At 47.8% G+C, this 26,252-nt stretch overlaps 2 protein-coding genes across 5 annotated transcripts in view; both read left to right on the top strand.

The window, feature by feature from the left end:
* Positions 1 to 1,352: 1,352 nt before the first annotated feature.
* Positions 1,353 to 8,079, top strand: NHLRC4 (NHL repeat containing 4). Its single transcript, XM_034784318.1, has 2 exons — positions 1,353 to 1,431; positions 6,449 to 8,079. The coding sequence occupies exon 2, from the start codon at positions 6,464 to 6,466 to the stop codon at positions 7,553 to 7,555; it is 1,092 nt and encodes a 363-aa protein (XP_034640209.1). The 5' UTR covers positions 1,353 to 1,431; positions 6,449 to 6,463; the 3' UTR covers positions 7,556 to 8,079.
* Positions 8,080 to 13,025: 4,946 nt separating this feature from the next.
* The window catches only part of PIGQ (phosphatidylinositol glycan anchor biosynthesis class Q), a 41,428-nt gene continuing 28,201 nt past the window's right edge, over positions 13,026 to 26,252 (top strand). Inside the window, exons 1-2 of one of the 4 annotated variants that reach the window (XM_034783941.1) lie at positions 13,026 to 13,142; positions 18,764 to 19,464. In XM_034783941.1, coding sequence (XP_034639832.1) covers positions 18,791 to 19,464 — 674 coding nt within the window. In that variant the 5' untranslated portion in view covers positions 13,026 to 13,142; positions 18,764 to 18,790. Of the gene's footprint in view, positions 13,172 to 13,234; positions 13,274 to 13,806; positions 13,867 to 18,763; positions 19,465 to 26,252 lie in introns of those variants that run through there. The other 3 variants (XM_034783942.1, XM_034783943.1, XM_034783940.1) reach the window with 3 other exon arrangements.

The following is a 26,252-nucleotide window of genomic DNA, read 5'->3' on the forward strand; positions in this document are numbered from 1 at the left end:
AACTGCTACATCCTAAATCCCCCAGTGTTTGGGGAAATTCTGATCCAGACATTTCAGATTGGACCCAGCTGATTCTTCTGGGTACAGGAACAGTCACAAGGGTGGATTCATGACAGTCATGAGTCTTTTCCTTGTTTGAGCTGAGCAAATGTACAACACTTTCACTAGGGGGCTGAAACGGCTCAGGTAAAGGTCCCCCCACTACATTCTTGAAACCAAACCTGAGCCCATGCCCTAGAAGTCTGATTGATTTGGGCCATTGGTTGTCTCTGATCTGCTAGTTTCCAGCCGGGATGGAAAACAGAAGGGCAACCATAATGCCAAACAGGGTATACACCTGGTCTTTGGAGAGCAGCTGGAAGTGGAGAAGCATGGTCTAGTAGTTGTTGCAGCATAAATCCAGGCATAAGGAGAACTGGCTTCTATTCCTGTCTTTGCCACCATCTTGCCATGTAACCTTGAGTAGGGTATTCCGTTAGAGCAAATCCTGCCTTTACCAGTCGGAGCCATGATGGAGGGGGTGGAGGAGAACAGACCTGCTTGTTAATACAAGAGTCATCCAGCAAGATGGAAGCATGAGATAGACTGGGCACTGGAGGGGCACCGAGCTGCTTCATTGACAATAATAATGCGTAGCAGCTTCTCATTCATTGATCTCAAAGCGCCTCGCAGAGTTGGGAAAGAATCACTATCCCCTATTTTATAGATGGGAAGCCTGAGGCACAGGGCTGGAAAGTGACTGGCCCAAGGTCACACAGTGAATCAGCAGCAGAGTCAGTAAAAGGACCCAGGAGTCCTGACTCCCCCAGCCATGTACTCAGTCTACCAGGGCACACCTGCCCCCCATGAGAAGGAGCAGCAAGCCTTCCGGCTACGGATGACAGCCCCTTTCCTAGCATTCTCTTGAGAGCTAGGTAAGAACCCTGTGCTGGTGCTGAGCACCCTATGCCCTCTTCTCCCACCAGCACAGCCCAGGGCAGGATTTGGTCTTTAACCTCCTGTGCCTCAGTCTCCCCATCTGTAAAATGGGGGTGATAATCCTGCCCTGCTGCAAAAGTTAACTCACTAATGTGTGCAAAGTGCTTTGAGATCCTCAGAGGAAGGTGCAAGTGATGGGACGATCCCTATTTCCCTGCCTCCTGGCCCTGCTCCCTACAGGTGTGGCACCCCCATTAGTGTGCTGCATTGCCTTTCCCAATGGGCCCGCTCTGCTTCCAAAGGCCCAGCCCTAGTTGGGTTTGGCAGCCCAGTCGTGTTGACACAGGCACAGTGAGTGGCTGAGTCGAGCCAAGTTCGGTTGCTAACAACAAAAGCAGCTCACAGCCCAGCTCATCCCTTCCTGCGAGACCTGCGCTGCAGGGAGGTGGGAAGCAACAAGGGAGCAACAAGCCAGTGGGAGGAAAAGCTCTCCACGCACACAGCAGAACAAAGGTATATGCAATGTATTTCCTCGGCTTTCCGTGGGCTGTGTTTTTGTGCCTTTGTTTAGGCCAAAATGGTCCCGTCTGGGTATCTACAGTCTGGCACCTCAATCAATAGTTAGGCCTCAAAATTAGGCCTGCATTTTGATGCTTCTGAAAAGGGATTCAGCTATGGAATTGTAAGCAGAGTCAGGATGAGCTCTACCCTGACATCTGGTGGTGAATTATGGGGAGTGTGGAAAAGAACTCCAGGGGCTGATCTTGTTTGCATAGGCACACCCACTCGCCTGGCAGGAAACAACAGCAACTCAAAGTGGTTACTTTGGCTGGTGTGGGATCCCCAGTTTCTCTGTTATTGGGGCAGGAAGAATAAAGTTTTGTTACCCTGATTCTGTGAATCAAGGCCAGTGGAACTGGTGTATGACAGAAGGACTGAGTGGGTCATTCACCATTACCTAAGTAGCATTTGCTTGTCAAGGGGCATGGGTTACAAAACCCAGTGAATTGAGAGAGGTTGGGGGCAGGTATTGGTACCTGGTGGTGTGGGTCCCTTTTGTGGGCCTGAAACACCAATTGCACCTCCTCCTCTCTCCACTGTTGAATGTCAGAGCTAACTTTGATTCCCTTAGGAGTCTAGTTACAGACTGCTGACCTGAATTCACTCTGGGCCAATAGTGCACCAGCACTGGGGCTCCCCTACTACTAGCTGAAATCACTAAGAGCTGAAATTGCAAAAGAGCTAAAGCTATTTAAGAGCTGAGATCACTGAGGCTGTGTTAACTAGTGGGGGAGCCTGAAGCTATATTGCTAAGCTAACTTAGCTTAGCGGGGGCAAGCGGAATGGCTCACAGGTTGGTGAGCGGAGCGGCTGGAGGAGCAGCTAGCAGAGCCTTGTGGGAGCGGCCCAAGGGACGGCTGGAGCGGAGCAGTGCGGCTCACAGGTCGGTGAGCGGAGCGGCCTGGCTCACAGGTCGGTGAGCGGAGCGGCGCGGCTCACAGGTCGGGGAGCGGAGCAGCTGCCAGAGCAGTTGTGGGACGGCAGGAGTGGGACTGCAGGTGGAGTGGAGCAGTTCATGGTAAGGCTGCGGTGGAACCCCATGGAGAAGCAGCCGGTTGGCCTCGGATCACGTAAGGTGCCCCTTAACACCCTGCTCACACCCCCCCCCTTTTGAACTCTGGGGCTGCACTGATCAGGGACAGAGACTTTGGGGGGTTGTCGGACTTTTGGGACTGTTGTGATTCTTGGGTTGCTGGACTCAAGAGACTTTGGGATCGGTGGACTTTTGGGACTTTGGTGATTCTTGGGTCGCTGGTTTCAAGAACCAACGGGAGAGGACACGGCCCAATTTGCTGGGGTGGGTCTTCGCTCATGGTTTGGTCTATGAACTCTAGTTGTGGTGTTTTCCCAATTTAATGCTATGTCGTTTACCTCATGTTATTAAACATTTTCTGCTACACCGAGGCTCTGTGCTTGCGAGAGGGGAAATATTGCCTCTTCGAGGCGCCTAGGGGTTTGTGTAAGATTTTCCCAGGTCACTGGGTGGGGGCTCGAGCTGGTTCTGTGTCACGCTGTTGGGAAGGGACCCCTATGTACTGAACCCGGCCCTTGCTGCTATCAACTTGGCCTGGCAGAAGGGTTACAGAATCAACTGTCCACGTTTAGCTAAGCAAGCTGGAAACCATTGACCGAAGTTGCTGTCTCAATAAGTGCCCAAGCTTGGATGTCACAACAAAGCTCTGGTTGTAATATGCTTATTGCTGTGATGACTGCTGACTCTGACAATCTTTGAGACAGGAGCAGGAGGGATAGCTCAGTGGGTTGAGCATTGGCCTGCTAAACCCAGGATTGTGAGTTCAATCCTTGAGCAGGCCATCTAGGGATTGGTCCTGCTTTGAGCAGGGGGTTAGACTAGGGTTACCATATTTTGAGCCTCCAAAAAGAGGACAGTCCACGGGGCCCCAGCCCCGCCCACGCCCCAACTCCACCCCTTCCCCAAAGTCTCTGCCCCCTCCCCTGCTTCCAGCGAACATTTGATTCGCGGGAAGCCTGAAGCAGGCAGCAGGTAAGAAAGGGGGAGGGGAGGAGGCGCGGCCCAGTCTACCCCCCCCAACTGAGCGGCTCCCCCCCGGCCCCGGCGTCTCCAGCCTGGCTTGGCTTGGGCCCTGGGGTGCCATGCCGGCCCGGCCCAGCACCCCCGGCCCCGCATGTCCCTATTTTCCCGGACATGTTCGGCTTTTTGGGATTTCCCCCCGGACGGGGATTTGAGGCCCAAAAAGCCGGACATGTCCAGGAAAATCCGGACGTATGGTAACCCTAGGTTAGACTAAATGATCTCCTGAGGTCTCTTCCAACCCTGATATTCTATGAAAGGTGTATATTGTATGAGCCTATGCTGTACACCTATGGGTGTGTGTATTTCTGTGTGGCCAAGGAGTTAGAATGCTGGACTTGAGTCCTGGATGCACTAGGACAGGAGTAGGTAACCTTATGGCACAGGTACCAAAGGCAGCACACATGCTGATTTTCAGTGGCACTCATACTGGCCACTGGTCTGGGGGACTCTGCAATTTAATTTTAAATTAAGCTTCTTAAACATTTTAAAAACCTTATTTACTTTACATACAACAATAGTTTAGTTATATATTAAAGACTTGTAGAAAGAGACCTTCTAAAAACGTTAAAATATATTACCGGCATGGGAAACCTTAAATTAGAGTGAATAAATGAAGACTCGACACAGCATTTCTGAAAAGTTGCTGACCCCTGCACTAGGACAAGGCACTTTATCTCTCTGTCTCCATTCCTTTATACCCAAAATGGGGGTAATGCCACTGACCTCCTTTGTAAAGTGCTTTGAGATCTACTAACCAAAAGGTGGTTATTATTGGCACCGTGAGCGAGCAGGGGGGCCAAGCTCCAAGGTGCACTGGTCACTGCATGGTGCTGCAATGTAGTTGAGCTGAGTGAATGGAAATTAGATGGAGAAGAAATCTGCAGCACTGCATTCCCAACCCCCAGATCCAAAGAACAACTGGGTTCGACCGTATTTGTGCCTATGTTTTTGTTGTTCCACAAACTGTTGCACAAATGGGATTTTTGTCTGCATGGCTGTATAGGGAATGGCTGGTTTTCATAGACATTCCCGTATTTGCATGCAAATAAGGGAAATTACACTCCAAGATGGATACTTGCACCTGAAGCCTTCCCCTCCTGCATTTGTTTGGAAAGTTTTACTCATCTAGTCAAGAAGCAGTGACAACATCATGTGCTGATGACCAGTCACATGCTACAAAGAACATAGTACAAGATCTAGCCAAAGTAATTGTTCATAAACAACCACTAACAGCTAAAATGGGTTCTCATTGAAAAAGTACAAATATGCAGAAATCAGAGTCTGTTCATGGAAATACAGGGACTTTTAAAAAGGCTACTTCTCTCAGATAAACTCTTCACTGGGCGTGTTAACTTGGCTCTAGTCGCTCAGCCTCACAGTGTGTCAGTTTCCTCTTATTTAAAATGGTCATGCAGTGAGTTTGTGTAATGTAGCCCTTTAGGTTACTATGGGAACCGTGGCCCTGATCCTGCAATGGAGTCAGCCTGTGTGGAACCGTAGGACTGGGGCCCATATCTTTAAATTTCCTGAGTTTTGTGCATTTAATTTCCTAATTGTCTTATTTTTTGAAGAGGTGAAGGAGAGAAAATTCCCAACCCCTATGTCTGATATCAGGTTCAAATAAAATTGTAACAACACCCTTGGCTGACTTGTCTGAATGTGGAACCTCTGGCTTTCAAATTAGGAGGCACTTCTGCTTTAGTTAAAGGAGCAGCTACAGTAGTTTAAGGGCAGCAGTAGCAGACATAAACCTCTCTAGAGGAAGACATAGAACCCCACTGTGTTAACATTGGTTACAATAGTATTACATATCTTTGAATGTCTGATTTTTTAAATAAATACACAGGCATTTATTTCAGAGTGCAAGTCACCAGATAAATCTCACACAGACGCTGTGTGCTTTTTCCATGCCTTCTGACTCTTTAAAGACTACTTTTTTTCACACTTGGCAAAGCTGCAGACTACATCTGAAACTGAAAACAAAACTGGTGTTGAGCAAACAGGGCAAACCCACATCTGAACAATCTGCCTAATTCTTTAAGGCCAGTGGTGCCCAAACTTTTCCTGTCGCACCTCCCCACCCCACCCCTTACCAGTAATGGAATCGGTCCACAACCCCTTCCATTACTGCATAGTTGGCTCAGCAGAGGAGCTTGGGCTGAAGGTGGAGCTGGGGGAGAACTGGGGATGGGGGAGGAGCTGGCCTGGGGATGGAGAGGGAATGAGGGCAGAGCTGGGCTGAGGGCGGAGCAGCAGAGCTGCAGCTGGGGCTGATGGAGCTGGGCTGAGAGTGGAGTGGAGCTGCAGCTGGGGCTGGAGCTGGGCTGGGGGCAGAGCAGGGCTGAGTGGCGCTCCCTCCCCAACCCCCTTAGTGTCTGGCCCGCGCCCCACCACACACCATCCCGAACATTCCTCTGAGCCCCACAGTTTTTGGGATCACTGGTTTAGGCAAATATTGAATGTTGCTTCAATAAATAGAGTTACAGAAAAAAATGAATTAAGTGATGCTGGGGCCAGCCCACTAACACAAAGAGTACCAGATGCAGAGCTGGTGATCCTATAGGCTAGCCTGCGCTGACACCACTGTGAATTATAAAAACCCTGCGCCAGATCCTCAGCTAGTGTAATCTTCACTGATGTCAATGGACCTATGCCAGTTTACACAAGCTGAGAATGTGGCCCTGTTTCTTAGGAAATACCAGAGTCTTGGATGGGTAACCCCATCCCTGTTTGCCTTTATTTCTTATATATATATATTTGTATAAGAGGTCAGAATCTGGTCTTAAATACATGGGTCCACTGAAGACAATGGAACTGTTCTGGATTTACACTAGTGTATCTGCAATCAGACTCTGCCCTCAGATGATATTGCTCAGTGGGGACTGAAATGATTGTATCACTTTTTCCAAACAGGAAGAGAGATTAGCCATGGACTATACTCTGGAGGCCACCCGGCGGAAAGAGAAACTTCTGAAGACTGTTTACACGCTCCAAATGAAATCAGACACTACACTCCAGAAGGCAAGCCCACTTCTGAGCAACCATCATGGGATGGGCATGGTGACAGAACATCAAGTCCACCAGCTGGTTGAGAAGGCCAAAGTCATCTGCCATGACCTGGACAACATCAGAAACCACCTCCACTACCGACAAAATGACCTGGTTCAGCAGATCCCCAACCCCAATGGCTGCCGCTATGGCGGACCAAGCGGAATCCATTGCTCGCTGGATGGCTCTATCTATGTGACTAGTGAGAATGCACCCTGGGTCCACATCCTCACTCTCTCGGGTCAGACTTTGCAGTCCTTGCCATGTGTGGTAAAGGGAAGGAAAAGTGAATCCTTTTTGCCAGAAGATGTGACTGTGACTCGGGCAGGGATGGTGGCTGTAACCGACATGATGAATGGAATCATCCACATCTTCAACCATCACTCCAAATTCTCCAAAGGGGAATGGATCAAAATCGGGAAGGTTGATTCTCCCAGGGGTATTGGAGTGGACTCCACAGGAAGGATCCTGGTAGCAGACTACACTCAGGGCAAAGTCCACAGTTTTGCTCTGGACCACACCTTCAAGATACAGAGTACCCACTCTGTTTCCAACCTGCGTGGACCCCGCTATGTCTGCTTGGCACGTGATGGTGGGTTCATTGTGAGCGAGGAATGTGGTGACGTCAAGCTCTTCAATAGCAGCCATAAGCTGGTGGGCTCCCTTGGCTGCAGATACGGGCACCGGTTTGGCAACCCAGCTGGGGTCTGTGCCGACGTAGAAGGCAACATCATTGTGGCAGATGAACAGCACCGAGCAGTCCACCTGTTCCCCAAGAGCGGGTCTCCCATCTGCCTGGTGTCTAAGGGGCTGCGGAAGCCTGCAGGAGTGGCTTGTTCCAATTCTGGGCTGCTTTTAGTAGCAGACTCTGGGGATAATTGTGTCAATGTCTTTAAATACCGTGTGAGGCCCCCCTATAGTCCCGATAATCCTTGGGCGGCCAGTGACAGTCCAAACCCAACTCCTAGATAGGGCTCAAGAGTTCTGCATTGAAACCATTTATTTCAGTTACTTAGGGAACCCAGTGCCCCGTGTGATTGCCTTACAGTGACATCTGCTGGCGGAGACAAGAACTGGGACCCCAGAATTCTACCTGAGTTATTTGGATTGGGTCACCTCCACTACAGTAGTTTAAGATGTGTCATGATTACTTAGAATTCCCTCTCATCCCTCCTGCACGTAAATGCTATTCCGTTCCAGATGCTAGTATAGCTACCTGTCATGAACACATACCAATCTCAAACTGACTGGGTCTTCACATTTATGGCATCAAGGAAGATGGTGTGAATTGAGAATCAAGTCTAGGTCAGAAACAGGGTAGCATTGTTCATTGTGTGTAGTTCACAATAGCCGTCATCAGGATGGAGTTAAACATTAAAGATAACTGATTATTTGTGGGTCAGATGGTTTTGTTTGGCCTTTATGTTTTAGACAGTATCAAGGGCATTGAGTACACTGCACATCCCAGGGCTGGAAAAATATTCACAGAAAGCAAGGAGTTCAGAATAGAGACACTAAAAAGATTACCATCTGAGATCACCAAATTTCTATAGTGATCATGACATACACGCACACACAACCAGGACTGAGCACCCCACATTTGTGCAGCAAGCATTCCACACACATACAATAACACACACATACACAACTGCACCATGGGGACTGAGTGTCTCACACTTTTGCAATGAGCATCACACACACACACACACAAAACTGTCATTGACTACCCCATAGTCCTGTAGTGAATGTTGCACAGACACACTCCACAACTGGCACTGAGTGCCCTACACTTGGTAGTGAGCATTGCAAACCCCGCAGCTGGGGTTGAGCCCCACACCTTTCTGTCATGCCACAATTGTCTGCCACCTTGGACAGCCAAGAGCAGGAGTCTGTGAAGGCACACATGAACCTTATCAGCAAAGGGCAACATGCTGCAGAAGTGGTGTGGGAGGGAAGGAAGAGGGTGTCCCACCCAGGAGGGGTTGTGTGGGTTACAGTCATTTCACAGCCCTCCCCAGGCTTTGTAACTGACGCACTGGTAGCTGGAGTAAGCTGTTCAGACGCCACTCACTCCCACATCACCCAGGCCATGGTGGAGTTACACCAGGCGCTAGATTTGACTCCGTCCGGCTGATTTAAGAGAACAGCCGATGCTTCTTTCACCCCAGGTGAATCATGGAGAGGACTTTCCCTCCGGCACAGCCAGGGCACCCACCAAGCTGCCATACTTTGGATCAGATCCCAGGCCCCCTCCCGATACGAGGACAGGATCAAAGAAGATGGGGAGATGGCCCAGGAAGAGCTAGGCAGGTAGCTAGGTGACACAATATGGGGAGGAAGAGATTATGAATGCCCCCCCTCACCACCTCCACATATTATTATTATTAATCATATTTATTACAGCAGTGCCTAAGGGCCATCCAATAATGGGATTCCATTGTGCTAGGCACTGCACAGTCCCTGTCCCAAAGAGCTCACCATATAACTAGACAAGACAGATCCAGGGCAGGGGACAGCATAGAATACACCAGCAGAGTGAACAATGTGCTGGCAGCAAATAGCAAGTTACCAGTAGTGCCATGGATTTTTTCTGGGTGGGCTTAGATAGGAGGAGACCCTCTAGAGGGAAAGGAAAGCGAAGGGAGAGGGGATATGGAAGGGAAGGGGAGCGAGGGGACAAGGTGGGGGAGAAGAGGGTAAGGGAGCAGGGGAGTGAAGCTGAGGTGATGAGGCCATGAAGGAGAGGGAGGTTTGGAGCAAACAGCCATTCATGTAGGGCAGAGAAAGTCCACTCAGAACTGTAGCGAGTTCTCTGAGATCCCTGCTTTGGGCTGCTTTTGCTCCTACCAGCTGGAATATCTGGCTGGCTCCTCTCTGCAAGCTTTTCCCCAAAGCCACTTGAGAGGTGGGGCAAAAGGGAAGGCAACACCTGGGTCCTCGTTTCCCCCAGAGTGTGTTGGAGAGTCTCCCTTGCACAGTTCTGGATCTAGGGGAGACCTGAGGGGAGGAGGTCCTCAGTGCTTAATTTGTAATGAAAGAGGTGCCAGGGATCAAGCAATTTTTTTTTACTTTCATAACTGACGCAGCAAGCCAGAGGTGCCGGGGCTCTGAACTGCCAAGCCTAGAAGTGCCAGGGCTCAGCTCTGGCAAGCCCTGGCAGAAATTAAGCACTGGTGGCCCTGACTAAGCCCATTTTACCCTCTCCCCCACAATGCAGCACACGTTCTCCCTAAAAACATGTTCTCCCATCCACTCCCCAGTTACATATTCCCCGCACCATATCCTTCCATTCCCCAGAGATCTGAACCCCAGCATAAGATCTTCCCTGTTCCCAAACACCTAGCTATTTTTCCCTTTACTCCCCAGTTATCCAAAAGCCCTGGGTATTCTCCACAGTCCCTAAGCCAGGCCAGCCTTCAGAAAAGAGTCTTGGTCTGGGATTCCAAAGACATGATCACTTTTTGAATGCGTGTACCAGTCCAAATCAGTCTGAGGAAGTGGGGATGGGGGTGGACTATGTGTATATGAGACAGAAGGGGTGTGAGTACATGGAAAAAGCTAGTTGGCCAAATTTGCCCCTGAGATGACTCCATTATCATTAATAGACTTACACCAGTGGCCCTATTCACCCACCACAAGGTGAGAGCAGCTCCCTTGAGGTCAATGGGAGTTACTCAGACCTTTTTGGGGGAGGGGAAGAAGTTGGCCCACTAGCTTTTTCAGGGATTCAGACATTGTTACACCAGTTGGGTCCAGCATTTGAAGAGTTAAGCCAGGCAGCTTGTCCTTATCAGTAGGTTCAGCCTGCTGTAGCAGAGCAGTTACATTTTGAATGTATGATGTAGTGCACTCACTGCTCTCAGGTATCCCGAGGCCTAGGAAAGAAGCAGGCAAGGGGGTAAGTTCTCTCACAGCTGTCCCTGCCTGAGTTTCTCTTTGCAGGGCTTGATACACTCATTTCAGTGGAAGTTAGAAGCCTAATACCTTTGAGGATCTCCACCCAGATGCTCAGGTGGATGTGGCTGCTAGGGCATCCCTCTCAGTTTGCTGCTCCTCTTAGTTGCTAAAATATGGGGGAAGAAGGAATCGAGAGATGCTGATAGAAAAGGAAAGAACAAGACTGGTCCAGTGTCTTGGGGCGGGATTCCACCTTACTATGCGGGAGAGACCTAGGTTTGGCACTGGGACTCCTGCTAACATGACTGGGGTGGGAAGTGCTGTCGTGGCAACATGCATGACAAGCTGAGAGGAATGCACAGAGGTAGAGGGGCTGGGTCACAGGACAGTGGGCTGTGCTAACAGCATTGGACACAGCAAGCAGAGCTGGTTAGAAAACTGACATTTTCCCTGCAAGAGAGATAAGATAGGTGAGGTTTTTATTGGACCAACTTCTGTTGGTGAGAGAGACAAACTTTTGAGCTTACACAGAGAGAGTGCCTCTCCCACCTTGTCTCTCTAATATCCTGGGACCAACACAGCTACAACAATCCTGCATTTCCCTGCAAGAAATTTTTAGTGACCAATCTTCATTCTAAATGTTTTGGTTGATTGTTTTCGGTTTGAATCAACACTTTCCCATGAAAAAATTCAGCATTTATAAAACCATATTTTGGGTCAGGAAAACTTTATGCACAAAAAATACTGACAGCTGTAACTGTGGGATACCTGCTCCCTAAGACAGATCTCCCTATGTGCTTGCCTCCAGAACCACAATCAGCCTTATTACTGTAACAGTGTAGCCTGCCCCTTTAAGAGCCATGGAGCCTGTGGCTAGCCAGCCCTATTCAATTATCAGACCCAGCTGTTGTAAAGGCTGAGCGTGCTCAACTACCAGGAGCTGCTGGAGGGAGATGTGCTCCTGCAGTAGGTTCTGGAGCGGGGGGGGGGGGTAGGGTGACCAGATAGCAAGTGTGAAAAATCAGGACAGGGGGTAGGGGGTAATAGGAACCTATATAAGAAAAAGACCCAAAAATCAGGACATTTGGTCACCCTGGGGGGTGGTGGTTTGAAGGGAAGGATGTATTGTTCTTTCAGCCTTGGGAGAGGCTGGGGGAAAACTCTGGGAGCTTTATGCTAGGGTTGGCAAAGGAACTGCTCTGTTTTGCCTATTTTGTGTTTGAGTTAATAAACTGAGCCCTGCAGGAAGGGCCTGAAAGAGACTTCTGTGTGGCAGTGAGAGCGTGTCCTGGGCTGGGGAGATAGGCCAGCAGCCTACAAGCCTGTATCCAGGGAGCTGCTACTTTGGAGAGTTTGAGACTGTACAGATTTGGGCACTGGGAAAACATGATGTTCACATTGGAACATTTAACATCATGCTGTGTCAGCAAATCACATTTTAATGTGAAGCTGGCATGACACAGTTTTGCCAGATCCTAGCATTCAAAAGTAATGTTAGCCCCTCCACCCCCCAAAAAACATAAGACTTGCTCTAAAATCGTGAGTTTTTAAATACAAAAATACCTCTTGAGGGTTTTTTTTTATTTGCCTTCTGGTTTTTGGGACTTCAGGGTGAAACTGAGTCACATTTTCAGGCTTTTCTCTGCAAGCATCATGGCTAGAAACTTTTTTTTTTTTAAATAAAAGGTGAGATTTGTACAGTTTTATAGACTATAAGGCCAGAAGGGACAACTGTGATTTCCTAGTTTGACCTCATAAAACAGGCCAGAGGACTTCCTTGAATTAATTCCTGTTTGAGCTAAGGCAGATCTTTTTAAAAAACATCCAGTCTTATTTAAAAATTGCCAGTGATGGAGAATCCACTGTGACCTTTGGTGGTTAATTACCCTTACCTAAAAATTTGCACTTTCTTTCTAGTCTGAATTTGTCTAGCCTCAGTGTCCGGTCATTGGACCTTGTTATACCTTTGTCTACAAGACTAGAGTGTCAGATATTTGTTCTCCAAGAAAGTAATTAAGCTGTGATCAAGTCACCTCTTAACCTTCTCTGTGTTGAGCTCCATGAGTCTATGATCAAGGACCCCAACTTATTATTTTAAAGCCAAGCTCTTGACTTTTGTGGCCTGACTCACAGTTTATGGTCATTGGGGGTGAGTGATGCTGGTGTCATCAGGCCTCTGGCACCTTCTCTTTGGCTGGGTGCCGACAGGCACCCCGGTCAGGGACAATGTATCTGTTGCCTATAGAGGGGCTTTGGGGGTGAAAGATGGCCCTGGGGGCAGAAGTGAAGTGCTGCAGGGTGCCTGTTCCCCTTGCCAAGGCATCATGAGTGGGAGCGAGTGGAAGCTGCTGGCCCTATATTAACCCCACACTCCCACCCCACGCACAGCTCAGGCCCCTCCTTCTATTCAGGGTTGCCGGGGTCGGGCACCGTATGCCTGGGGAGCTGGATAGCTCCCCACCCGCCCCACTGTGAGAGGGGTGGAGCGCTGCAGGCTGCGGAACCTTAGAGCCACGGCTTCCAGTGCCTGCCCGGGACGCATTGGGGAACGGAAGACACGGAGTTCTCCGAGCGGCAGACCGCGTCTCCTAGCAACTCGCCAGCAACACCCGGAAGTGGCTTGAATGTCACGAGGGTCCGGCCCGCTGTCTGTTTGACTGGGGTAGGAGAGGGTCACTCCCTGCGGAGGGGGTAATTTTGGGGGGGTGAAGGCGTGGACTGCAGGGAGGGGGGCTCGGGTGGAGACTGGGAGGAAGTCATGGTGGCGAGGCTGCAAGGGAAGGAGCAGGAAAGGTCACAATAGGGAATTATGAGAGGGAGAGGGTACGCTGGGGGGTTGTGGGAGGAGGCAATGGGGGGTCACGCTGTGACAATGTGAGAGGGAGGGAGCAGTGGGGGGGTCACGCTGGGGGAATGTGAGAGGGAGGGGGCATGCTGGGAAGAGGTCACGCTAGAGGATTGGGGGCAGTGGGGAGAGGTGGTGTTGTGAGGGCAGGCAAAGGGTGGCACTGTGTGGTGTGAACTATGGAGAGAGGTAGGGTGGGCTCACAGTGATGGTGGGGGCTGCAAGAGACAGTACAGTAACTTCTCACTTAACGTTGTAGTTGTGTTCCTGAAAAATGAAACTTTAAGTGAAACAATGTTGAACAAATCCAATTTTCCCATAAGATTTAATGTAAATGCGGGGGGTTAGGTTCCAAGGAAAAAAATTTGGGGCAGACAAAAGGCATTATATACTGTACAGTACTGTGGTTGGGACGTGCCCCTGGATTCCCTCCCCCCCCGGCACAGCCCGCTGCAGGCAAGGGTGCTAGGAAGCACCTTCGCAGCAGCAGCGGCAGCTTCGCCGAGAAGAACGGGTACCGACTTTGCTGGGAATGCTCCAGGTCAGCCTCTTCCTGTCCCCGCTCCACTCCAGGCCCACCTCTTCCTACCCCCACTCCACCTCCTCTCCGGAGCACGCCACATCCCCGCTCCTTCCCCCTCACCCTCAAAGTCCTAAGCACCACCAAACAGCTGTTTGGCAGCACTTAGAACTTTCTGGGAGGGAGGGGGAGGAGCGGAGACGTGGCGCTTCTCCTCTCATCCCCCTCCCTCCCAGCGTTTCCCTGCCGCCAAACAGCTGTTTGGGAGGTGCTGGGAGAGATGGAGAAGAGGAATTTGTGCAATGCTCCCTTGTAAAGTCTCTGCTCTTCCACAGAATCTTACAAGAGGTGGGCAGAGCAGGCAACCAAATGATGTTATAAGGGAGCATTGCACAACTTTAAATGAGCATGTTTCCTAATTGATCAGTGACGTAACTTTGAAACAACGTTAAGCGGGAGGACATTAAGTGAGGAGTTACAGTATGTGGAGTATATTAGTTGGGGAAAGGTTATTGTAATCTGCTCACCTGTGTTTCATTGCTCTGATGAAGGGCATGTCTCTCTCTCGGGTCCTTGCACCGTATCCTCCATTTCCTGATGCTGGCAGCTCCCCTGTATGCTCTGGCTACCTGGATGGGATCAGCGACACTGAGCACCCACAGTCAGGCTCCTTCATCCCCTGTGCTTCAGTCCTTTCTTAATCTGCACAGATCCCAGGGTCTGGTGCTTCCCCTACCTCTGGCAAGCTAAAGCCATCTGAGCTTGTGACAAGAACCCATTAAAACAAAGGGGCTGAAATGTGCCCCAAGTGATTTCCGCACCAGAATGAAATACTCTGGCAAGAGCCATGCAGTACATATATAGCCATGAAGGAGTTAAAATGAAGCCCAGTGAGTGAGCCTAGTTATTTCTGCCAGCCTGAAGGAAATTGCAGTGTACACCAGTTCTGTGCTTGTACATATTCCTTCTCCAGGCTGGCACTCTGCTTTAGATGCTAGCTAGAGAGTTTCCTCTGCCAATGGCTCCACAGCTTGTATGCCAGTTCTGGAGGCAGAGAACTCTCCTGCCTGTTGTAAGCTAGGAGGCAGCTTGGTGGCAGCCAGCTCACAGAGCAGTATTTGAACAAGGATCTCTCTTGCGGGGTTAGAAGTGGGGTTTGTGCTCTTGTATGGTTCTAGCCTGGCACCCCTGTGGACTGAAGTTCTTGTATTCATCTCCAGAGTGGGTACAATCTGCCAATGTTTCTCGCTCCTGTCCTGGACAAACCATGTCTCGGGATGAGAAGGGAGTTCAGGCTCATTTGGTCTTTGGCCTCTCGACTGAGAGAGATGACAAGATGGTTAAGTGATGCCAGTTGTTGAGGTGATTTTGTGATGTGGCCAGAAGTAATGCTAGGGAGGCAGAAGGAGGTCACAACATATTTCATAGAGGCAACTGAACATCCAATGACAGTAGCAGCTTTCACTCACTTCCAACCAGTACTGGATTTGAGCTGGCAACACGGTAATGGACATAGAGCATTACAAGTACTCTGACCCAGCCAGTCCTCTGGGAATGCTTTCTCTGAAGCTTAGATCCCTTAGGAAAGAGTCAGATTTGAAAAGCAGAAAATGATACCTTAAAATATCAAGGTTTTTAATGAGTTGAGTATGAATTATAGAATGAGTACTTTAACTTTTGTTTATTTTTATATTAATGCATTTATTATATGGTGTCCCCACATTTTCCATTTCCAGTATTCCAAAGATTTTCATAGTGGCAATGTATAACTGCATTGGAAAAGTTTGGGGGGTGGGGGAAGGTGGGGACACCTGAGTAGCAGGCATCTATGAGGGAGTGATAGGCAGTTTGGGATTTTGGTAAAATAAGTACATTTGGTGGATGTTTCTGCTAAAATGATCAGCAATGAAATACTAGGTCAGGGGTGGCCAACCTGAGCCTGAGAAAGAGCCAGAATTTACCAATGTACATTGCCATAGAGCCACAATAATATGTCAGCAGCCCCCATATCAGCTCACCCACCCCACTCCCAGCGCCTCCCACCCACCAGCTGCCCCACCAATCAGCGTCTCCTCCTCCCTCCCTGCACCTCCTGATCAGCTGTTTCATGGCATGCAAGAGGCTCTGTGGGGGAGGAGTGAGGGCACTGCAGGCTGAGGGGAGGGGCGGGAAGGGGTGGAGTGGGAGCGCCAGGTCTCTGTTCCTCCCCCTCCCTCCCAGAAAGTCCTAAGTGCAGAGCCAGGGGTTGAGCAGTGAGCACCCCCTGGCACATTGGAAAGTTGGCACCTGTAGCTCCAGTCCCAGAGTTGGTGTCTATACAAGGAGCCGCATATTAACTTCTGAAGAGCCGCATGTGGCTCCGGAGCCAAAGGTTGGCCACCCCTGTACTAGGTTGTGGTGACATTTAAAATCTTTAGTTTTCAGATATAACCTATTGAAATGAATGAGGCAGTTTACACTACAAGTCACTGGCAGAGTTGGAAATAAGTCCAGGTCTCATGAGTTTCCAGGTTGCTTCCCTGATTACCAAAATATGTTGTAGTAACATATTAACATGATACAATTTATTTTCCTGCTGTAGAGATATTACATGTCTCCTTAAAAGTAGTATCTGAGCTCCCTCTGCTCGATTTCCAGCAGTTAACAAACACACACATTCAGAGCTGTGTTGTTATTTATATTGATGCACAATTAAGGTAGTAAATAACTCCAGGTTAATTCTGGGTGGCAGGAGGAGAGAGGAGAGAAATACAATCAATATTTCCCAAATAGAGAAGGGAAAAATAGAGACATTTTACCTTCATTCTTCTTAGTGGGGGTTATAAAAAGTTGAGAACAAAATGAATGCTAAAGCTACATGAAACAGCAATCTGTTTCTAAAATGATGGTTGAATTGGCAAGGACTCTGTGGAGGGAGAGTAGCAGAGGACACTGGAAATCTCTTGCTATAATAGCACTTTTAAAACTGCTGACACTACCTGGAAAATTTAAAAATAGAAATTCAGCTTTAAAGATACACTGGCAGGATAAGTGTCACCATTTGAAGAAAAAAATATATATATATATAATCCTTCCAATCCTACCTATGTCATGTTACTAAAAATACCTTAGACTATTAAAACGGAAACATCTACAATCTTATTCACCTTTCACTAATAATTATTTGAGGTTCTTCTAAGATTCCACTTCCTCAAAGGCTCTACATAGCAGAAATTATCCCTCTGGCCCAAGAGAGAAGGATGTAACTCCCTCTGTGGCTTGTGAATGCTGCTCTTGCAGTCAGCCCAAGGGGACTGTCAGACAGCAAGGCAAGGAGCTCACTCCCCTCAGGAGCTAAGGGGACTGTCTGCTCTTAGCAACATTCAGAGTTCTGCACCTATGTTGCTACACTAAAAATCCCCAAAAACACGCATATGCACCCTGTTCAGTGCAGGTATTGAGGTGGCCTCAGCTGTTGTGAAATGACGGGGAAAATTCAGACCCGAGAGATATTTGCCTTTGATAGCAGCAATTGTGGTGCTTGCCCCACTGCCAACACATGCCAAGAAAACTTCACCTTTCTGCCTCAAGGGGCTGAAAGGAATTCATCCATGAGCAGTCAGTTCCTACCATTGCATTTGGCAGGCTGGGGGTTATGTGACTTGTCAAGTGACTTGACTTAATTGTTCCCCATCACCCTCCCCATCACAGACAAGTGTATCTTTTCATAGCAAATTGCAAGGTGCATAGATTCAGTAGATCAGTTAAACTTTATTAAATAGAGAGAAAAACACACACACCAGGGACTTCCCTGTTCTGTGTACTCTCAACATGTTATAAATATACTGTGTATTTCTCTTTCCAATTGACTGCTCCCATCACAAAGATGCCAGCCTGAGGGATTCATGGAGTTTTCACATCCCTAGCACAGCACTGAAGGACAGAAAAGGACAACAGTCACCGGATGCTGATTATTCTGAGGAAGCACCGTCCTTAATGCAATTATATTTCTATTAGATGCTTCAGCATTATGTAAAGAGACATTGTCAGCTAGTTCAAGGCTCAAAATGTATTTATTTATTGTTAAGGTGATTTATAAAACCATAGAAATGTGTTCTCCCTGAATTGGAGGAAAAAAACTACTTTAGATTGCAGGGTGGTCAGGGACTGCTGGCAAAACAGGGATAATAAGTGAATATAATATTTGCCCTTCTTTAGGACCTTCTATCAAAGGAATTAAATCAGACTTTAATCAGTTAAGCCTTCCAATCCTCTTGTGAAGTAGATCAACAGTTATCATTTTACAGGTGGAGAAGCTGGGACACAGAGAAGTTAAGTGACGTGATCAAAGTTACACAGTGAGTCTGTGGCAGAGCATATCTCCTGCTCCAATGATATAAGTGAGGATATAAGTCCTCGTGTTTCAGGGCATAAGTCAACTTCTAATTGAAGGAGTTAGGGAGAAACATTACCGTATCGGCAGGTTATTATACAACTATCCATGTCAAAGTTTCTGCTCCTTTCTTTGGGCCATGTACTGCTGGCTGCTGTCAGAGACAAGATACTGGACTAGATGGACCCTTGGTTGGAGCCTGTCCAGCAATTTGCATGGATTTTAGTGCAGAGTTATGAGAGGTGATTCCAACACTCGCAAAATGCCCTTGTGTTGGAAGCTCCACTACAAGGGCATTTGAAGAGCTTGTGTTTATCAGAAATGTGCCAAGTCCCTCTTTCACCTATTATTTTAAATGCCACTTGGCTAATAGTACCAATGTCAGCTTCTTAATCTAAGATGCAGAGGCAGGTCTCAGCTCGCTCTTGAATTTGGTGTTTTGGAACTTTACTGGATCTCCTAAGCAATGGCTTTCATTAAACTAAGGTTTTTTTTCTTTGCCTTTACCCACAGTCTCTTAAGTTTTATTTTTGTATTTATTGGCAGGTATTACATTCTTCCAGGATTGCTGTCATGGTTCTTAAGGTCTTTTTCCCCTCTTGCTGTGCCACAGCAGAAAGTGGCCTTTTGGTTGGCCGTTGGATCCCAGAACAGAACTCTGCTGTTGTCCTCGCTGTGGTCCACTTCCCTTTTATTCCTGGCCAGGTGAAGCAATATCTCTCTGAAGTCCAGCGGGTGACTCAGATCAATATGTGTGTGCTGGGCTCATGGAGTAACAGCAAACAGGAGAAGGAAGAGGTCCTGGACAAGTTCCTGGAAGATCTCAGCACAATCTTTTCCCATGAGCCCTGGATACAGCTCAGCAAAGAGAGAGACAGCAAGTTTTGGAGCTGCTGTATCTTTCAGAAATACCCTAGCAGCCCCAAGGAAGATGAATTCATCTTAGTATATTATGACCAGCGCAAAGTAATGCTTTCACAGCTGCATCCCACCGACAACCTGACCACATCTGCTGATCATAAGGGAAATGATGCCTCAAAACTAGGTGCTGTGTTTGACACCGTTGCAAAGAGCAAGGTACTGTTCATGACAGACAGATACGATGATGGGCCCATCAAGCTGACTCACTGGCAGTCAGAAGGAGTGGAAGCCAGTATAATCGTGGAACTGATGAAGCAGGCTTCTGTGCCTGTGTGTATGCTGCTGACATTCCTGCTTTCGCTTGTCTCCAGTGTCTGTAAAAGCAGGTATGTGATGCAAGATGGGGCAGCTTGTATGCTACATTGAAACGTAGTCCAACCCAAGACTATCAGTAGGGCACAAGTTTCCTGCTCAATCCCAGCAAGCAATGTGCATTGTGTTAAAATATCTCAGCCTAGGTGGGGGTGAGATAGTCTGAGTGGCCATCAGGGACCTGTTAGCCAACTCAGAGTCAATTTCCCCACAGTGAGTAAAGACCATACTGTATCTGTCTCAAAACAGCAATTCCAACCCTGAGGAGCTGCTACTGATAGTAGCCCTATCCTATTTAAGTGGAAGGGCAGGGACCTGCTGTCTGTGATAGTCTCCCTAACACCCGTGGGCCAGCCCAGTACAAGTTAATGCTGAATGAATGATTAGCCTGTGTTGGGTGGGATTTGAGCTGGTACTGATGCAAGGTACAATGTTGCCATATAGATAGTAACAGTTCCCTCAAACTCCAGGAGGTTTCTGGGCGAGCCGTGAGGTTTTGCAAGCTGAACTTCTTCCCTTTTTCACTGGGGGAAAACCCTCTGCCTCAGCTTCATGAGTTGAACCATGGGTTCTTCCAGCCACTGCTTGAATGACAGGATGATGTAAAGAGAGCTAACAGTTTGGTGTTTCACCCCAGTAGCTCTGTAACCAGGATGCCCTAATCTCTGTTTGCTGTGAAGTGCCTCTGTAGCTGAGGAACACTGAAATGTTGGCAAACTGGGCATCTAATTCCAACTTTTGACATCAAATGGCACTGCTGCAGCCCTGGGACTGGATAGCAGGAGGTTAATAGGAGCACACTGGATCAAATACATCCTTGCTGGAACTTTGTTAACTTTACTTACCTCATGTACTGAAATGGAGTTTCACAAAGATGAATATGATGCCTCCAGTGTAACATTCTGCAAGTGCTGGCACCAAAGGGGAAATCTGAACAGACCTGAAGGAAAAAAACTCTTGTATATAAAGCTTAGTACCACAGCTGGGAAAGCCGTCTAGTGAGATTGTGTTGTGTTGCCAAAAAGGGGATTGGTGTTCAGTGTTCAAGCTGGAAGAGGACAGTTTGATTAATCAGATTTGGATAACAGCTACTAAAGCATTCATGGACAAATCTTTTCAAGTATAGCCTTAAGCTATGGGGAATGGAATCTTTTATCAGGTTTCCAATTGTGTAATACTGTCATGAAAAATCACGGTGAACCATTTCATACAGAATGGTTTGTTGGATTTTCCTACTTGATGTGTAAAGCTGAAACTGTTATAATTTTTTCTAATTATCTGTTAGTCATTTTAGGGTCAAACTCAGACTTGGTGTAAGTAGATGGAACTCCATTGGCTCCAATGGAATTTCACTATTGTAGTGGCTCTGAATTTGGCCCCTTGATTATACTCATGGAATCATTATCTAGTTGGGTAGAGCACTCAACTAGGAATCATGTTCCAAGTTCTTTTTCCAGCTCTCCAATGATTCACTGTGTGGCCCTGGAAAAATCACTTTGTCTCTCTCTGCCTCAGTTTCATTATCTGTAAAATGGGCAGAACACCTATCTAGCAAAGGTATTTGAAGGTATTAGGCTGGAACTTAAGAAATTTGGGTTCAGTTCTTGGTTCTGCCACAAACTTCCTTTATGACCTTTACATATCACTACTCCTTGGGAAATTCTGCGCCACTGTGCATGTGCAGAATGTATGTCCCCCGCAGATTTATTTGCTTCCCCACAGAAAAATGACTTTCTGATGGGAAGCCACAAGAGCGGTCATGTGACACCCCCCCGGCAATATGTTTCAGGTGTCCGGAGCAGCCAGTAGAGAGGTAAATCACTGTGTGGGGGGAGGCTGGACTGGGAAGACCTGGCTGGTGACTCCTACCCTTTGCCGAGCTCAGCTGCTAGTCCCAGCTGGGCTGTGGAGGACGGGACTTTCTCTTCCCCTGCACGGCATCCGGAGCTGTGTCAGACCCACCCCCAGATTTCTCCCCGAGCTGTAAGAAGCTCTGCAACCTCTTCCTCCCACCCCAGCCCCCCCGTGCTTTCTGCATCCATCGCTTCTCAGATGCAGGGGGAGGGATCTCTGTACAGGGAGCTGCTCTCACATCCGCCCAATCCCCGTGCATCCAGACCCCCCCCCCCTATACCCAGACCCTCCCGCTAAGCCTCATCCACCCCCTTGCACTCAGAACCTCCCTGATGAGCCCCACTCTCCCTGCACTTGGACCACCCTGACAAGCCAACCGGATCCCCACCATACCAAGCCCCAACCAGTTGCACCTGGATCCCCACCCCACTGCGTCCCACTCCCCCAGCATCTGGACCCCCCCCCCGAGCCCCCCCCCACCCAGACACCCCTCCCATGCTCTATCCCCCCCACACCCAGACACCCCTTCTGCTGAGCCCCAACTACCTTCACCAGGACCCCCCTGCAGAGTCCCATTACTGTTGCACCCAGAAACCCCCAATAAGCCCCTGTGTGTCCAGATCTCCCCCCGCACCTGGATCCCCTACTGAGCTGCCCACACCCAGATTGCCCCACGCAGAACCCTTTCAACCCACACCTGGATCCCCCCACATTAATCCCCTCCATACTTGGATCCTGCCTTGCTGAGCCTGCCTGCCCACACCTGGTGCACCTGGCACAGAGGGGCAGGGGTCTGGGGTGTTTCTGGTGCAGGCCCGGTCCTTGCACTGTGTCAGGGTTGGGTGCAGCCTCACCACTGAGTCCGTGACCCCGGGGAAAGCTGCACAGTGATCTCCCACCTCTGTGCAGCCAGTGGCCTGTGTTCCCCAGTGCCATGCTGGAGCCTCGAGGTTTATTTGACAAATAAAATTTGCAGAATTTTAAAATATTGTGTGCAGATTTGTAAAAATTTTTGGTGCACAATGCCCTCAGGAGTAATATCACTTAATCTCACTGGGCATCTCATTGCTTAAGACTCCTTTGTGTCAGCCTACTTGGTGCAAGGGTCATAGGGCAATTGTAAGGCTTCTCTCCTCCCCACCCCCGGAATACTTCCAGTCCTGGGCGGGGGGCATCTATATCTGACATAGAACTGGCTCCACCAGGTCTGTGCTGCCTCCAGTCACTGAGGGCATTCCAGGGCTTGGAGCAGGGGCAGGCCAGAGGAGGGGAGGACCTGCAGCCTGGTGATTCTGCGTCTCTACGAAGCCTACTAAGAATCATTGAAGTCTGCCCCGCGAGCCCTTGCAGAGAGGAAGGGGGTGGTGGTGGTGGTGGTTCCGATTTTGTACAATTTGACTTCAGAGAAGCTGGATATGGCAATGACTTTTGGCAGTCACTATTGTCCCTGGGGTAATTCTTTTTGATAATCCCTGTCGTGATAGAATTGTATTTGGTGAAGACATATGTGGTGTCTTCTCTGCCTGAGCTGCTGCAAGTGTACCTCACTGAGGTTGAAAGGTGCTTGGGAAGTTTCAGTCTGCACTTTACATATTGGATGCTAGTTCCTTCCAGCCTGTTAAAATCAAACCATGAGGTGATGAGTCTGTTATTGAAGGTGTTGGTTTTGATCTATAAAGGTCAAATGATTTGGATCCTGGCTACCTTAAATATTGCAGCTAAGGGTACCTTAGTTACAGTCTTGTACCATAGTAGATGAGATCACCTGGGGTGCTTGAGCTAACAGTTCTCTGGTTTAATAAGAAGGGGCTTCTGGCAGGGTGATTTCGTGAAGGGACCTCAGTTCTGGAACTCGTGTCCTCGCCTTGTGCTGACAGAGACCAAGTTTGATGCTTTTTGGGGCATGCTGCAAGGCTTATCTGTCTTTCCAAGCTTTTGTGCAGTGAGTGGGTTAGAAGGGGTTATTAGTCTTGATGGGCTGGAGGATTTGATTACTGAAATCCACCCAAACTCAGGGCTTTTTGTATGATTCTTTACGAAACTATACCTGCACATGCAGATAGGATGGCACATGTAAAAATCTCATAAATGAGATTTCCCTGGCAACAACATAGGCTGCATACAGTGATTCAATGATTCAGACTTACAAAATGCCCACACATTCTGTAGCAGGTACATTGATCTGAAACATAGACATCTCTTCAGCACCACCCTGTGCCTAGCAGTTGTAATTGCAGCTTAATTTTTAGGGTTTGTGTGCAGAACTACCATTAACGCTGAAAGGTCTCCAGTGCATTATTAAGAGCATTAGAATAATTTAATATTGGGGCAGTAAATGCCACGTGTTCCTCTTTTTAAAAATAAGCTGCTTAATGGCTTCCTATTGATACTATCTGACTCAGAGTCGTCACCCAGTAGGGAGGCTTTGTTCCTGGAATTGTAGCACAGAGCAACAAGGCAGCCAAGAGGTTCTAGTTAATGGAGCTTTCACATTTGTGTGCAGTCCAGATTCAAATATATTGCTTTTCATCTAGAATCTGCGGTATCCATCCACAGTCTTGGAACAAATTATCTGAACTGAAAAATCGACTCTCTGTGCAAAGTACGTTAAATTATTCGCATTTGAAAACACCCCCGATATCCACACTCATTGCTCAGAACTTTTCCATTTAAACAGTGTAACGATATAAAAGCCAGTCATTCTGCTCCATATTAGAATTTTCTGATACATTTGTAAGAAACCAGTCTGCATCCTATAAGGCTGAAAAACAAACAGGAGCATTTGCGGCAACTTTCCTTACATTGCAGGGGTAACATAAAATCCTGGAAGTATTTTCGCTTTTCTTGCTTGGATATTATTACAAATGGAAATTTCCATAGCTGATCCTACAATCGCTTTATTGGTCTCTTTCTCTGTGTGTCTGGATTAGATATATTTTCAAGATTACTGCTTTTTCTTTCTCATTTCTTTTGGCTGGGAGTGAGGAGTGGAGGCTGGTTTTGATGAAGTTTAGTACTAAGAAAAGAGAGAGAATCAGGCATAGTACAGACACGCATTGCACAGACTTCCTCAAAACAACATTTTAAACATCCTCTGTTATTCCAGTGCTGGGCTTCTCTTGAACAGCGTCTGCAGGATGTAGTGGTTTTGTGATTTGGACAAGCATCCAAAATATAGTAGTATTCCTATCACCTCTCTTTGCTGCTGCATTGGGTACAGGATTAGATGTGACATTGATCTCTCACAAAGTTCAGTCACAGAACCCCCCTTGGAAGCTGCCAACTGATGTGCCAAGACTGCTTCTGCCCCTGCCTTCCTACCTTGTCAGCTTAGGACTTCAGTGCCCTGCCTGGTTTGAGCCAGACTTGCTAGCCTGCTGCAAACCCAGACCCAGGTCTGAATCATGTCCCATAACAGCTGTAGGCTTACCTAAAAGTAGCTAACAGAGGTGTTCTTGTCTTTAACACTCAGATGCCCAACTCCCAATGGGGTCTAAACCGAAATAAATCCGTTTTACCCTGTATAAAGCTTATGCAGGGTAAACTCATAAATTGTTCGCCCTCTATAACCCTGATAGAGAGAGATGCACAGCTGTTTGCCCACCCAGGTATTAACACATACTCCGAGTTAATTAATAAGTAAAAAGTGATTTTATTAAGTACAGAAAGTAGGATTTAAGTGGTTCCAAGTAGTAACAGACAGAACAAAGTGAATTACCAAGTAAAATAAAATAAAACACGCAAATCTAAACCTAATACAGTAATATAATTGAATACAGGTTAAAATCTCACCCTTAGAGATGTTTCAATAAGTTTCTTTTCTCAGACTGGACTCCTTTCTAGTCTGGGCACAATCCTTTCTCCTGGTACAGCTCTTGTTCCAGCTCAGGTGGTAGCTAGGGGATTTCTCATGATGGCTGCCCCTTTGTTCTGTTCCACCCACTTATATATCTTTTGCGTAAGACGGGAATCCTTTGTCCCTCTGGGTTCCCACCCCTCCTCACTGGAAAAACACCAGGTTAAAGATGGATTCCAGTTCAGGTGACATGATCACATGTCACTGTAAGACCCCAAGCCTTCATTCCTCCCAGCCTGACTCACAGGAAGGCCTGCCTGCAAACAGAGCCATCCACAGTCAATTGTCCTGGTTGATGGGAGCCATAAAGATTCCAAACCACCATTAATTGCCCACACTTTGCATAATTACAATAGGCCCTCAGAGTTATATTTCATATTTCTAGTTTCAGATACAAGAGTGATACCGTCATACAAATAGGATGACCACACTTAGTAGACAATAAGCTTTGTAATGATACCTTACAAGAGACCTTTTGCATGAAGCATATTCCAGTTACATTATATTCACTCATTAGCATATTTTTATAAAATCATATAGACTGCAACATCACAGTATTCTTATCACCTCTCTGCTGCTGCATTGGGTCCAGGATTAGATGTGGCATTGATCTCTCACAAAGTTCAGTTGTGACCGTGTCTCATAACAAAGGTCCATGGAGATGTCAAAGACATTGATGTCAATATCAACTGTCAAAGACATTGGAGCACCAATCTAGTTTCAAAATGGCTTGTTTCTCACATTTCTTACCGGTGTTCAAAGTAAGGGGTGAGGCAAGGGAGATTTCCAACCCCCAAATCAGTTATCTCCTGGGAGGAGCTTGCAGATGTTGACTGGAACAGTGGGTTCTTAAATTTTGGCCGCCTGTGGACAACCTCATTGGAAAGGGGAAGAAGATCTCTCCCTTTCTCCTGCATTTGTAGCAGGATTCTTTGCCTCAGCAAATGTTTTGTAGGCCTTAATTTTTGAACCATGGGGTTAGAACATGATCAGAAAAGAAAACTCATCTCCACTTGTGCCTCATTGCATCTGTGAAGTCAGGTCTGCGAGATCAGTGGCCAGTGTAATAACCTACTGTGCTTTTCCTCCTCC

The sequence above is a fragment of the Trachemys scripta genome, chromosome 10 (genome assembly GCF_013100865.1).
Source record: "Trachemys scripta elegans isolate TJP31775 chromosome 10, CAS_Tse_1.0, whole genome shotgun sequence".
NCBI lineage: Eukaryota > Metazoa > Chordata > Testudines > Emydidae > Trachemys > Trachemys scripta.

Excerpts from the sequence above, each read along its gene's own strand:
- NHLRC4 (XM_034784318.1), top strand. The coding sequence starts at position 6,464 with ATGGACTATACTCTGGAGGCCACCCGGCGGAAAGAGAAACTTCTGAAG.